The sequence below is a fragment of the Ursus maritimus genome, unplaced genomic scaffold (genome assembly GCF_017311325.1).
Source record: "Ursus maritimus isolate PB19 unplaced genomic scaffold, ASM1731132v1 scaffold_18, whole genome shotgun sequence".
Lineage (NCBI taxonomy): Eukaryota > Metazoa > Chordata > Mammalia > Carnivora > Ursidae > Ursus > Ursus maritimus.
Genome location: NW_024424230.1, coordinates 26,321,586 through 26,336,451, shown reverse-complemented (window position 1 = coordinate 26,336,451; position 14,866 = coordinate 26,321,586). Strand labels below are relative to the sequence as shown.

At 37.0% G+C, this 14,866-nt stretch overlaps 1 protein-coding gene across 6 annotated transcripts in view; it reads right to left on the bottom strand.

The window, feature by feature from the left end:
• Nucleotides 1-497: 497 nt before the first annotated feature.
• PIAS2 (protein inhibitor of activated STAT 2) overlaps nucleotides 498-14,866 on the bottom strand; it is an 88,707-nt gene continuing 74,338 nt past the window's right edge. For 2 of the 6 annotated variants that reach the window (XM_040632543.1, XM_008691636.2), the window contains exons 13-14: nucleotides 10,598-10,635; nucleotides 498-7,901 (exon numbers count right to left, since the gene is read on the bottom strand). In XM_040632543.1, the coding sequence (XP_040488477.1) occupies nucleotides 7,719-7,901; nucleotides 10,598-10,635 (221 nt within the window). In that variant the 3' untranslated portion in view covers nucleotides 498-7,718. Of the gene's footprint in view, nucleotides 7,936-10,597; nucleotides 10,636-11,002; nucleotides 13,432-14,866 lie in introns of those variants that run through there. The other 4 variants (XM_040632544.1, XM_040632546.1, XM_040632545.1 and 1 more) reach the window with 4 other exon arrangements.

Sequence of the window (14,866 nt, the reverse complement as noted above, 5' to 3'; positions counted from 1 at the left end):
TTCTTGCTCCAGTTCCAAAGTACAGACTCCAATGACGACATGGGTCAAGTTACTTGCCTTGAGAGACTGAGGCTGATACAGGAGAATTCCATCTACAATTGTATTGTGTAACTCAGTGTGGCATACCTGACCCAGATGAGTGGTCTGTATATAGATTACCCACAGAATTTCCCAGGCATGTATGCACATGGGAGGCCAAGTCTGTAAGGGGGTCATTTAGACTTTCAGGTTTAAATACAATACCTACTTATACATTATTATCCTCAGTGTGTACTGCCCTAAAATTCCCCATTCCCAGTGCTTGCCCCTGTAAGATTCCGGAGTCTAGGTCAGTATACTGACTTCCCCCCAAATCCCAAGCATGTGTCACCTCTACCATCTGCCCCAAACATGTATCTCCTCGTTTTCCTCTCTTGGTGAACACCTGCTTCTCAGGTATTAAATTATTTACCCTATCAGCACAAGTCAAATACAAACATTTATCCACCACTTCTTCATTTACAAATTTTTATTGAGCACCTACTATGCACCACACACCTTGTTTGTTAGGCTCTGGGATGCATGTGAAATGAGACCACTCCTGCCCTCACGGAGCTTACAATCTAGTAAGGGAAAGACAATACACGGTGAACCAACACATAAACACAGGTTGTGATAAGTGCCATATTGAAATATAAACAGTGACATGATAAAGGGTAGTTAGGAAATACCTACTTTTTAGATAGAATGACCATGGGCGGCCTGAGGTGGTTAAAAGCTGAATTTGAAGCCTACCTTGCCACTTACAAGCTGCATGACCACAGGCAAGTCACTCTCCCTCTCAGGCTGTTTCCACATTTGTAAAATGGAGACAATCATACCAAACTCAACCAGTGCTGCTCATCAACGGTTAATGATCATGAGAACTTCTCAGTGTCTTCTCACTGCTAAGGCCCTGCATGATTTCTCACACACCTCCTATTCCTTAGCAAATGTGCAGCTATTCTGAGCACTGTCAATTCTCTTGACAACTCATCAACTGCCATGGTCCTACTCACTGGACACCTCCACCGGATCAGCTGCCTCATCTATGTGCTACTCTAACACCCTCTATTTTGCCTTTTACCACTGCACTGTCATCTCCCTATTTCACTCATCTTTATTCTACTGAATTACAACTTTGGTGAAGGTAGGTATTTATCTACCTTGTGTTCTAAATGCCTGATACAATGCCTGGCATGTAACACAGGACCTCATATTTGATGACTAACACTTCTGTAAGCCAAAAGCAGCAGCAGAGAGGTGAAAGACATTCAGAAAAGAGGGAGTGTGATGAAGAAAGGTCCTGAAGACGGCAGGAGACAACAGTCAAAAGTCCATGGGGCTAAACTGGCCTTCGGGCCCACCTCATCCTGAGACTGGATTGAAGAATGAAGATGGGCACATGTGGAGAGAAATTATGCCGACAAACTGAATCTTCTGAGTGCATTAGGAAGCAAGGTCATCTGCGGAGACAGGTGTGGTTTGAAAAGGAGTAACATTTGTAATAATCAACAAGAATGGGCAAAAGAAGCATTTGATGCCAAATCAAAGGACGGATGGGTGACCCCGGAGGAGGGATCTGGGATACTTTTGAGGCTGTAATAATGGAGGAGCAGTCTAAGGTGGACAAGAAGTACAGAGAAAACACAAGGGGTTAAATATTGGTTGGGTGTTTCAGTGCAGGAAAATATCAGAGGTAACCAAAAATCTCACAAGCTAGACTGCTGGATGGATCATCTGCCAAAATGCTGAAGACTGAGAATGACTACAAAGTTAAGAGATGGCAAGAAACACTGAGTCAGGAAGTGAATGAAGCCTTCAGCAAATCCAAGGACGTGGTCAGGTTACTTGGTTAAGAGTAAAAGCAGCTAACAGTAGAACCTCGCACGTGCTGCACATGGGGCAGATTTTCGTCTGAGGCCTGGGGAGAAATTATTTAGAAATTACAAGAGTAAGGGCAGCAACCACCCACCTGTTAAGTTATGTGGAATGTGAACACGGCCACACTGGTGAGAGGTGCAGGGGATGACCAGACTTAAGGTGACAAGGCAGGGAAGAGAAAAATCCACAGAAAAGGTGGAGATGCAGTGAGCATGCTTTAGCAGAGAGTGGATGCGCAACTGGGAGGGACTGGAAGATCTACAGAATGGAAACCAGTGAACGCGAAAACAGACAACGAAGGAAGGTTGCACATCTTCAAAAGACTGCAGAAAAACAAACACGAGCTTCACAGGCCCTTCCCTTTTGAAATCTCATGCTTAACATCAATCCCCTCACTGCCTCTCCTAAACGACTAATGTCCATTTTAACTGCATCCTCTCTCTGTAAACGTATCCATTATCCTGGTTACCCAGGCTGGAGAAATGGACTCAGCCCCTCACTCCTGTTACCTATTCACGCCACTGAATCTGGAGTCTTCCTCTGGAATGGCTCCAGGGTCCACTCCTGCCTTATTCCCGTGGCCATCACCTAAAATCAGTTCTTATAATCTTAGGTCTAGATAGCCTAGCTGATTAATGTCACTTCCGTTTAGTCAGAGGGCTTTTGAGGTAGGTCTGTTTCAGACTCCCAAGTCCACTAAGAAACTTACTTAAATCTGTTCCTTCATCTGTAAAATGAGAACTATACCACTTTCCTTTGTAGGGCAATTGTAAAGAATGAGACATTTTTGTAAAATTCTTAGCACAATGCCTGTTAGTAAGTAAGAATCCTTGATTTTTGAAAAGCTGATTAGGAGCCCTTTGAAGCCTGGGACCAAATCTTTTATTCTACTCTATCCCACACACATTTATAAGACATGTGAATAGTTTGATGAAGGCCAAAGTAAGAGGCATATTCTATTTTATAACACAACTCTCTTCTTCACTTGAAAGAGTTAAGCTTTGAGAACACAGAATGAAGAAGCTTTAAAAGCCATTCTGAAATAAAAAGCAGTCTGGGAAATTATGTGATATGCCAATCAAGAAAATAATACACCCTGAACATTTGAGATAGCAATCTGTTTTTGCGGGTTTTTTTCTGTTTTTTGTTTTTGCCACAGAGCTGCCCTTAGGACGCCAAGTCACTGGAAACACAAAAGACTACAAAGCGAAACAAGCAAAGCTCAGCCCTGCTTTTGTTGGTCAGCCTTACCACTCTTCCAGTTTGGGTGGACTGCCTTTGGCTCAGGAGATCCTACTGGCTGTGGGGAGCTCAGAAAGCCCAAAATGGAGCCTACAGAAAGAGGAAAAAAGAAAGCTGGCTACTAAGGGCTGGCCCTAGGTACAAATGGTTTAAAAAAAAAAAAAAGTCAAAATCTTCTAACTAAAAATAGAAAATATAGACAACGGGCTATTTCACAAGGCTAGTAAAACTATGTGAAAAATTATTTGGATACCCTTAAGCAGGTGTATCTGGAACATGTCAAAGAGATGTAGCTGAAACTGAGACAGCCCAGGAAAATCTTTGCCAAGTACTTCCAAATCAGCCCAGCTCACCAGGCTCAGAAAGGTAGAGGGTCTTAGTGCAGATGCCAGCAGAGAGAGGAAAGGTACATATTTTTGGAAAATATGGTTAAAGAGTTCTTCTCATAGCATACGGTTGGAGTACAAATCAGTAAATTCATGTCTGGATAAGTGAATCAAGAACTACAAAAGTGTTTGTATTCTTGACCCAGAAATTCCATCTCTAGTAATTCATCCTAAGGAAATAATTTATACACAAAGACATTCACTGTAACTTTATGAGATGCAATCTAAAATGTCCAATGGGGAAAGGTGAAACGAATCATGGCACAACCATACAATGGACTATCATGCAATTAATAAAAGTTGACAGTTTTTAATTGACATGTAGACCGAGAAAAAAAACCGAGACACAAATTATATTGAGAATAAATAAAACTATGTAAAAACACGCACAAGGAGCAGAGAGATGGGCAAGAAATATGCAAAAATATCGAAGTGCTTATTATTTTTCTTTATACTTTTCTGTATTGTCTAATTTTTCCACAATGAGCATGTATTACTGACATAAACAGAAAAAACAAAAACATTATTCAATCAGGCAAGCATTAAAGAAGAGTGGGCACTTTTATATAGCTTTATTTGTTTCTGTTACGAATTGGGACCGTGGCTCCTAATAACAAAAAAAGGGGGGCTTACAAACCAGTCATTCATTTGACAGGAGCAGCAGACTCTTAAAAAAGCAGAGGAATTCTTAAATTGTTTTCCACAAGTTTCACCATATTCATGTAGAACTGCCGCAGAAAAAATGGTGAATCAGATTGAATGAGCAATCACTGATCTTACTGACAATAAGCTCCCACAGCACGTGGACCCAGGGCCACAAAACACATCACACCCAAGTTTAAATGGCGCACAGCTCTGCATTTTTCAAAATGAAAAAAAATAGGAAAACAAGTGCTAACTTAAAAAAAGGGGGGGGGGAAGTACATAGTTTAAGTGCTTTTGTACCAATTGGGGGCTAAAGAGAAATAAAAAGCATATCTGAGAATTAAACTAATGCTTTGTAAAAATCAAATTTACTTTAAAAGACAACATGTAACTAATGAATACTTTATTAGCAAAAGAAAAACAAACTTGGTTATAAGTGACTAGTGTCCAGGACTGGCCTGAAGGCAGAAGGCCTGAAAGGTCTAACATCAGAACAGTCTCTGTTGAATACCACTTCACCTAAAATCCAACATTTTAATCTTTCTTCAAACTCTTTAAAGATTCTACCCTAGGGAAACTTGCTTTATGTCAAGAGTTACGGCTCAACTTACTTATACTTAAAACCCTCCACTAATCATACTATTTTCATTCTAGCTTTCCTGAAGCACATTATAAGATAAATGCCACATAACCTAAATTTAACGCTATTATTTCATTTGGCCTTATAATTATCCTATGACAGATGCCAAGTATATTTACCTTCTGGGCAGAAATGGAAATTACAAAATCCTAAAGTGGCTCACCTAAGGGTCAGAAAGCTAGCGAATGTAAGCAGAGTTTAGCTGTGAAGTTCAGCACCAATTATGGCGGGAGTCACCAAATCAAGGAAAGCCCTTAACATTTCTGCGCGGATAAGGATCAAAACCACAGGCTGCCTCTGTTTTTAACTAGTAGCTGCAGTATGCAGTTCCTTTCCTTAAACAAGATACTCCACATAATCACTGGTTGGCTAACATCTACGTAACCGCTAAGACCACCTCCTCTGAAACTGCATTGCACTAGGTTAAGCAGAAATCTGGGCAAGCAAACTAAACTACTAAAAAGTTACAGTCTCAGTAGAAGTATCGGGTGACTGTGCTTTAAAAAAAAAAAAAAAGGGATAATGACTTAATGATCTTGCTGTTGTAAGGCAAAAGCATGAAGAGTACTCACCTTCAAAGATACATACATAAAAGCCCCAATGTTAAGATCACAAACTTAAAAGTGTATTTTTTAAAATGTTAGTCACCTGTATAAATTAAATTTTATGTAATTTCAGTATAAAGCACCAAAAATGAACACTAAAACTGTTCACATAAAATAGTAAAAAGGAAACAAAGCACAACTATAAAAGCACAGAGGTATCGGTTACGAGAACCAAGTAAATAATTTCTATGAATATATTTTCATTTAACCTTATAAAACTTTGTTGATTACACTGGGGAGGGGGAGTCTGAAAATCTAAAGGGTAACAAAATGGTAACAAATATACATCATTTATTTATTAACAAATTATACCACACAAGTCGGAGTTACGTTTTCTATCTGATTACAGAGTTAACAGAGATTGCATCTGTATTTAGAGCAGCAACATAAAATTTGACGAGGAGGAAATTCCCTATGTGGACCAAAGTCCTGTAACATGGACTGGAAATCTAATGACTAAGAAGGTAAAACTGGCAACGATGGTGCAACTACTGCAAGAAGATTCCGGTTTGTTTCCACGTTTTTAATAGTAAGCAGCTCTCCAAAAGGAATAATATATTAATTTAAGGGATGATGTTGCCAAAGGAGGGATGACGTAGAAAATCACATGAAATTAAATCAGTTCAAAAGGAGCACAGCGGCCATAAAAACTTGAGAAGGTGTTTAAAAACAAAAACCACCGAGCAGTGACAAGTCAGCTTCCTGGAGTTACACCAACCCTCAAGTAATGTGAGATGTCCCTGCTCTAGCTGGACTGGTACTCTTCGTCTGGGCGCTTCGGTCTGAGAAATCAGATTAGTCCTTCTTAAAAAGGGTATTTTATTTTTAAAGTAGATACAGTTAGGAAGAGAAAGATAAACATTAGAAAAGTATTAATTCCTTGAGAACTCAAAAATTTAGGGAGCCAAATGAAACAAAGGGAAATATAAAAGGTGGACAGAAATGTTCCTCTAAGGGTAAAACTCGGTCTCCTGAGGGATTTAAAATCAAACACACTCTGAGCGAGTGGTTTTCAAGATGGGCTGCAGGCCCATCCTCCCCAGACCTTCCTTACTTTAAATTCACATATTTCTAACTCTGTATGTCCTTCGTGGTATCAGGAAAGATTTCCTTGTAAAAAAAGGAACAGGAAATCCGATGCAGTCCCCGTGCCTTGCCGTTGTTTTTGTCTACTAATTAAGTTTGAAAATCATCACTGAGACTGTACTGGTGAGAAATGTGACCAGAGTTCTAAATCATATCTGCTTTGTTAGTGTCACTGAAATGTGAAAAATTTCAGCAAAGATTTGTATATTATTCTATAAAATAAATGAGCAAAATAAATTCCCAGGGAGAGATTAAACTTTGTTAATCCCACCTTCCCAAAATCTGTTGTTCTACTGCCTCAAAGCTCTCAATGTTTCTGGTCAGTGTGAACAAAATTCTAATGAACAGTCTAGCCACAGGTTGCTCCAAAAACATTTCATTCAATATTCAATGGCTGCACAGAATTTCTTTTTTAAGAAGGCAAGCCCAATTTTGTAGAAATCTCTAGAATGAGAATGTACAATTACCAAAAATAACACACATTATGTCAGGGCAGAATCTGCATAGTGTTCTTCAGCACAATCACTGATACCAAGCAGCCGAATCCCAGAACCTCCCTCTGCAACTGCTAGCAAACAACATCAAAGTGTAAATGACAACCAGGGAAAAATAAGTAACACAAAGGCCATTTTTCTTTGATGGAATCAGGAAGAAAAGAGGAACTGCAGGAAGAAAAGTGGAGCCAAGCTCTGGACACTTAGCAAGACTTCATTATTCGATGAAACAGGACAAATCTCCGTGGAAAGGACTCATTCAGCAAACATGACTTCTTTCCATGTATTTTTTTCCTTCACATCAGGTTAAACAAAAGTTGCTGTCATTTTAGAATCACTGATTACATCTCTTAGTTAGAAAAAAGTTTACTTGAATATTTACATAATTTTATTGCTGTTTATTACAACAAAAAAAATTTTAACCGATGTGTGTAGAATCCATCCAGTAACATATGAAATTGAAATCCGTCTCTGGAGAAGATACAGTTATGGCTGAATGTATCTGATGCTCAGAGTACAGCATGAGTAGGAAAAATCCTTGCATGTCATTTGGTTCTTGCTGCAGTCATCTGTGTTCGTCTCTCAGAAAGCAAAAGAATCCATTTGACGTTTCAATAAATATCAAAGTAATTGTTACCAAAAAAATAGCTTCCATGGACCAGAGATCCAAGAAAGAACAGTTTTGATGAATGATTCCTAGAACCGAGTGAGTCCTCCTTTAGTCCAATGAGATGATGTCAGGAATGTTACTTCCACTGCTGGTTATGACCCCTGTCTCACTCCTGCTGCTGGATGAACTAACATGAGTACTGCTTTCATGGGGGCTGGTGGTGGTGACAGACGTACTGCTTGCTGTTAGGGGTGAGGTGAGACTATCCAAAAACATAGGAGGACAGTACTGCTTGAAACAAACAATGATGCCGATGAGGAAGAGGCTACATTGATTTTAAATAAAGAGACTAGAAATTGTTAGATATGCACAAGTGATAGCCACATATTTAAATCCCAGTGGGATTAAGAAATTTCTCAAAACTTCACATCTTTGGATGGAAGGTGGCATGAATTTAGTTAGCTAGTTTACTGTTTAATGAGTGCAGTATATTTTTCATTTTCTCAAATCTTGTAGGATTTGTTTGTTGACCAAGTATATAGGTACAAGTACAAAAATGTCAACAATAAACTTATTTAATAGTAAATATTGGCCCCACAATTATGACTCATACTTAACCTCCAAAAGAATTTGCTCACTAAATGTATTTACACTTGGTTTAAATCACATCAAAAAGTCTAGCAAATACTTATTTCCAATGGTATTAAGCAAAAATGCCAATGCAAAATTCAATAATTCTTTCAAAATTTAGTATCAATCAGAACCTTTAGGAATAATGTTAAGACTGATTAACTCAATAGTGCCATCTGAATCCTTCGGACATACTTTCTGAAATGATACCTGTGTAATCAGGAACATAGCATTCATTCTAAAATAGAGACTTCATGGCAGCTATCACGGTATGTTCAGAACAAAGGTGTACCCCACATAATCACAAAATTTTGGAATAAATCTTAAAGGAGATCTGATCTAATCTTCCTTGTGAGACTCGATACCCGCCCTCCAAGAATTCATATTTCAAGTTTCTTTACCATCTTGATCGCTGACTCCCAAATTCAGACCTGAGTTTAATACTCTAATATCGTCCAAGAGAAGTAGAGAAGACAGGAGCTAACAGCTTTATTTTATGTCACCAAAGAATATTTTATGTGAGAAACAGCACCACTGACTTCAGTAAAGTAAGTGAGGTCCAATATATACAAGAGGAGAAGTCCTAAAAGTATGTCTTTAGATTAACTGTATCAAAGAAGATCAGTAAAGATATCCTATCAGTATCATCAATTCAATAAACTTTTCAGCCTATCATTAGACATACTAAGTCACCAAACAGGAAGCTGTTTCAACTACATGATTTTCCAAAAGACCTTAAAATGGCAATGACAGCCCCAGGCTTACACTGCCAGTCAGTGGAAGAGCAACAACTAACATTCAGGCTGCCTTACCAAAAAAAAGTAGTTTAGTGGTTAGGATGGGTTATGGTCTTGGTTCATGAATAAAACGAACGTCATGCACAAAGAGATCAAAGGGATATTGGTTAAGGGCGGGGGGGGGGAGAAGGAATAGTTCTTAAAAAGCTTCTGAGAAGCTCTAAAGAAAGAAGAATCGTAAGGCATTAAACTATTTTAAAATCAAATCAATTCTAATTTTCCACTAATATTGAGGAAACAATCTGGAAAAAAGCCCAGAAACTTACGTTTTATCTCTACTTCCTCTCAGGCCATTTTTGACTGCCTGGTAATAAAAAGGTACTCTCTTATTTATAAGATGAATGCTAGACACCACAGTACTGCTATCAACAGGCCCTGTAAATTATAATACTCAACTTGCAGCCAATTCACCTCCAACTCTGTAGTCTTCATGCGTAATTGGCACATATCAGCACAAAGATAACAGGGCTTAAGGGGGCACTACGGAGGTAAGGAGAACAAATCTAAGGATTCTCAGGAAAACTGAAAGCACCACCTCACCTTTCCACTGGCTTAACAAAGAAGTTAGCCTGACACTAAGTATGCCAAATAGCACTATGAAATCAAAACCCTCTGGGTTCCAACGTCATTTTTTTAAAGGATGATTCTCACAAAAATCAGTAATATTTTAAGCCTGAAGATTCCATTTCCTAGAAAAACATATAGCTACCTTTGCTAAGGATCTACTGATGTAACAAAGTCATCTCAAGGTGAGAAGAAATTCCTCATTCTGTACGTGTTACCCTAGGCCCAAATTTCCAGTGCTGTTTTGGTGATGAGATACAGAACCCTGACATAGGAGGTCGACAAGAGATTTAGCAACCTCTGTGGCCTACGAAGCAGTGGTCTGTGGGTCTTCCTCTGGCCCTCCCTACCCTTGGCAATTCTCTCCAAGTCTCTCTGGGTCCCTTTCCCCCTTCTGCTTCTCCCGTGCCTTTCCCTCCTCTGCTCTGCCTCTGCTCTATGCCTGTCAGTCCAGGCTTACTGCAGGTCTTCATGTTGGGACTCTGGGCTACGCGAGTTTCTTATCGCTGGCAGAAAAAACGGGAATGACTGGTTTATAGCAACTTTAGATTGGGGCATCCCCAAAGTCTGAATCTGACTGCCTCTAAACACAAGGAAGAATCAAGCTCATGATTCAAGCCTGTTGAACCAGCTTCCGCTCTTTTCTACATATAGAACGAGTGTTTCACAAATAATCTCTGTGAAGTTTTAACTTCCGCGCATCACTGCTTCCCCTCATTTTAATCACTCAAGCGCTTGTAAAAAATGCCAACTGAGTATATTAAACTAAATAAAATATAATTAAAAATTCTGGTATCGGTCAAAATATGATAAATTTAGAAACAGCAACTTTATTCCTCTAAATAAAATTGTGAAATACTTATATAGTAATTCCTTTCCATCAAGCTAAGTAACTGAAAGTCGACTGTCCTGATTTTATGCAACTGGTCATTTTTAGTTAGTATGACATAACCAACAATCAAATACAAATTAGTTGCTTAAATTCAGGATACATACCTGGGGATCAACTGGAATAAGGGAAAGAAAATCCAAACCTAAAACAAAAATGCTTTGTTAATAGTTGTCTCATATTTTGGAGACAAGAATTATTTCCCAAAACCATTTTGTCTTTATCATGAGTCATTAAACATTTGGGTAAGTGCTTACCATTCTACCATAGAGAAGTTCAATACCACAATCAGTGATATTTAAAGTGCATAAAATGCCAAAATGAACATATTCCCTCACAAAACAACTGGAAAAACCACCTCCCAGAAACTTAAGGGACCAGTCCAAACATTTCCAGAGAAATAAGACTAGCCGAAGCAAACTTTTCCCCTTCATCACTTAACAGAATGAGAAGCAATAAAAATGATGAGAGAATGATCTGGATTCGGACCATTAAAAAAAACATACTTAGGCTCTTAAGATACTTCACATTTATTTTTTAGAAATACACCACATTGAGCTTCATCTAAAATAGCACTTCTCAAACAGATGTCTGTTTCATGGATCGCTCTCTGTCACCTTGTCCCCACATGAAGAGTCGTACACAGTTCAACGCTCTGCACAAAGCAAGCACTTGGCTAACTGCTGCTCACTAACAAGTCAAATCTTAGTAGGGATTACTGGGTTATAAGCTAATGCAGTTTTCTAAACCAAAGATCTGGGATTCTCCAATTATGCTTTAGAAACAGGAATGTGGAAAAGTTTGCCCAGTAATACAATTTTGAAGTATTAAAATTATAACAATAAATAAAAAAAATTTCGGCTCTGAAAAGTCTAGCAATAAACTTCAAAATCAGTCCCCCTAAACCTCTCTGACTGAATTTTAAAACATTAAAAAAAAAATTACTAGGTATAGGTCAGTGAGACAGGCCAATTTCTGTTTAATTCTCTATGAACTTTTATATGCTGGCATTCAATGTCACCTCAAATATAACAATCATACAGAATAAAAGTCTGATATTAGACTGTTACTCAAAATAGAGAATATTTGTGGAAATGATATTTAAAATATTTAATAACCAGTATGAGTAATTTACACCTCTTTTAAAGTCTATTTATTCCCTTATAATCTGTAAGGATATGATAAAAAGGCTTATCAAGTGATACAAGCTATAGCACCAATCATTTGAAAGAAATCATTCAGTTTCTAAAACATTTTTAAAAACTGCTGATACAGCTTTTCACTCCATATGCCTGTCACTAGCTGTATGACACAAGGGAGTCTGAGCCAACACTGGACAAAGGGGATCACAATTAATTTTTCCAATGACTTCCCCATTATACTCATAATCAGTAGATGACATACCTCAGTCAGCTGAGAGTTTCTCTTCACATTAATGATATTATTCAGTAAATCCTCTGCTTCTGCTGAACAATAATTCAAAATCTGTCTAGCCCTTAAAATACCTTCTGAATGTTATATATTCAACATTTTTATTATTGACTAAGTCACAAAGATAGTTTATTAGCATGTCCTTTAATTGACTTAATTTTATTAATTTGGTTTTGCTTCAAATGGTGCAACATTTTTCTTTTTATAATAGCTTCTGCTTTTTATAGCCTACTTAATTTTATATGTTCAACCACTTTTAATGTTTGTTGAATCACTCGGTCCATTTGAATAACTTAAACCTTTCTTATAAAGCTGAAAAAAGTATTATCTCTTGCAATATTGTGTATGAAAGCCAAATCACTCAAAAATACGCATTTTCTAAATGTTTAACTATCCCCACTTCATAACTGCAATTTAAATAAATATACAGGCCGGATACAATTTTCAAACTGTGCAGCTCCAGCACTGGAGGCTGCCCATCAAGGTGCAAAGATTCTTCGTATTTTCATTATTTCAATTCCCAGCTCTTCAGATGTACTTTAATTCTTTTTGATGATCATTTCACGTGTGCCAGTCAATATACACTGATAAAAGATTTAAGACATTTACTTCATCTGTATCTTTTGACACCTTATCCAAGGATAACGGAATACGGTGACTTATAATATGCCATAATAAAACAACTAGAAATGTTTCTAATATTGGTTGAAACTCTTGGCTGTGTCCCTAGCATTACACAGATGATCTCCACACAAAATCAATGTTTTAAGTCAAATATTTCTCACTGAAACCATTTTTCTCAAACACTAACACTGAAGTTTGATACAGTATTTCGGATGTTATTTCTTCTGACAAGAAACTTTAAACTATCATCAAAGTCTTGCATCTCACATTTTAAGTATACTTATTAAAACTCCTATATGAAATAGATAGAGTTTCATGAATATGGATTAAAATGTTACTGCCCTGTTTTGCAGTTTAGTAAAATGCTGTTTTCTTATTTCACCGTAAGTTTCAACTGCAGCATGTTGTACTGATATATTTTTATGCCCACCTAAATATTTCATGGTTGAAAATGCTCAATTATTTTTAACTAAAAAGCAGGCAGTGTTAAAATTCTGATGGTACATTCTAAATATTGTTTTATTAACACTGATAAAATTGTAGTTTTTAGATTTTAAGTGCTTATGTGAAACTGACTCTACATGTCTTATTAATAACACCACATTTTCCTTGAGCCATGAACTTTAACAAAACATGATTGCTACATGATTAAATATGTAAATGTTTAGCACTTTCCAATTTTAATGATACAACTTTTGAGCACCATTCGCACCTGACAATATGGCACTAGCAATAATAAGGCAGTCATATTTTTTCTTGAAATAATCAAGCTGTTTTCCATTCCATAAATACAAATTATTTGTTTTATTTTGTATTCATTGTTGCACAGTATCAGGAGGTGTTCCAAGCTGCAGTTCATTATTAATATCATTTCTTCTTTGTTCTCCTGCAGATTCAGAAGATTCACGTTTATGATGTTTAAAAGGAATGTTAAGAAATGTATTAAAACTTTGTCATCTCTCCATTCTTGATGTTCTATTTAATATTTTATTATAAATTATTAAATTTATAAATATCAAAACTTTGCACAATAGGACTAATTACATAAAAATTATGCACAAAAACCCCAAAATAATTGCTAACTACAAAAGAGCACATTAACAATAAAACCAAAGTAAAAACTAAACTATTTAGATATAGTAATTGCTACATAATTCATAGATGATGTTAAACTGGTAATTCTTCTAAAATACAATAGATTCTATTCTGATCAATTTATCAACTGGTAAGAAAGCACTTGAACACCTCAATAACCAGTATCCCCATACTGGTTTATACTGGCCAAATATCAGCCCTGCATATTAGTCTTAGTTCCTTAATACCAACTTGAAATGTATTTTACAAAATACACAGTTAACATACCTTATTGTTTCTTAAATCTGCACATTTTATAAATAGTCTCACTTTATGCCCAAATTTTGAATTAACGTAAATTCCCTAAAATAAAAATTCTCCCAGACTTACATAATTTGAAAACAGAGCAAGTGATTCATAAATTGTGGCTATTCCTAGATGGCCAGGGTCGCTTTAGTAAACAAAAAGGTTTTTCAACATTAATTTGTATTTCAAGGTTTTTAGGAACACAAATTCTTCCAGAATGCTTATTTATAACACATACTAAGACGATATGTGGACACTCTGCAACCTCATTTAAAACTAGACAAAGTTAAAGGAAAACACGGCAGTTAGGAATTAAGTATCTCTGAGTTCCGTCTGTCTTATGGACCATGAAACTTCCCCTGCATCTTGGCATCAAGTTTTGTACACAACAAATAATTTTTAATTGGTGCCGACTGGGCTTAACAATGTTTTAAAATACCAATTCCCCAAGTACATATGGAGTAAACACAGTTAAGTTGATTTTTGAAAATTTTTGATAGATACTATTATTGGTCTATTTGTCTTGATTAAATTTTATTCGAATAATCCGAATAAATTTCAAGTGGCAAGATTACACTAGGCCAGATAACACAACTACCGACTGTTTCAACAACACAAATTTTGCCCAACAGAATATATACCATGCTTAAAATAAAGACCTCATTGAGAGGGTAAAAAAAATAAACTGTAGGTCAAAATTAACTTCACAAATCTAGAAAAGAAAATTAAGAACAGGAGGAGGGAACTGTATTCCATCAAAAGGGCCCCTCAGAAAAAAGGGAAGTCATGAATACAAGAGGCACTGGTTTCAGCTTGCTCAAATCTGATTGACAAAAAATGTCTACGAAAACAATGGCTATGGAGGGAAGAAAAGTGGGGGGCACAGGCTGAGGGGGGTTCCAAATTTTATAATATGGCCTTGGTTCTAAGGTAATTCAAGC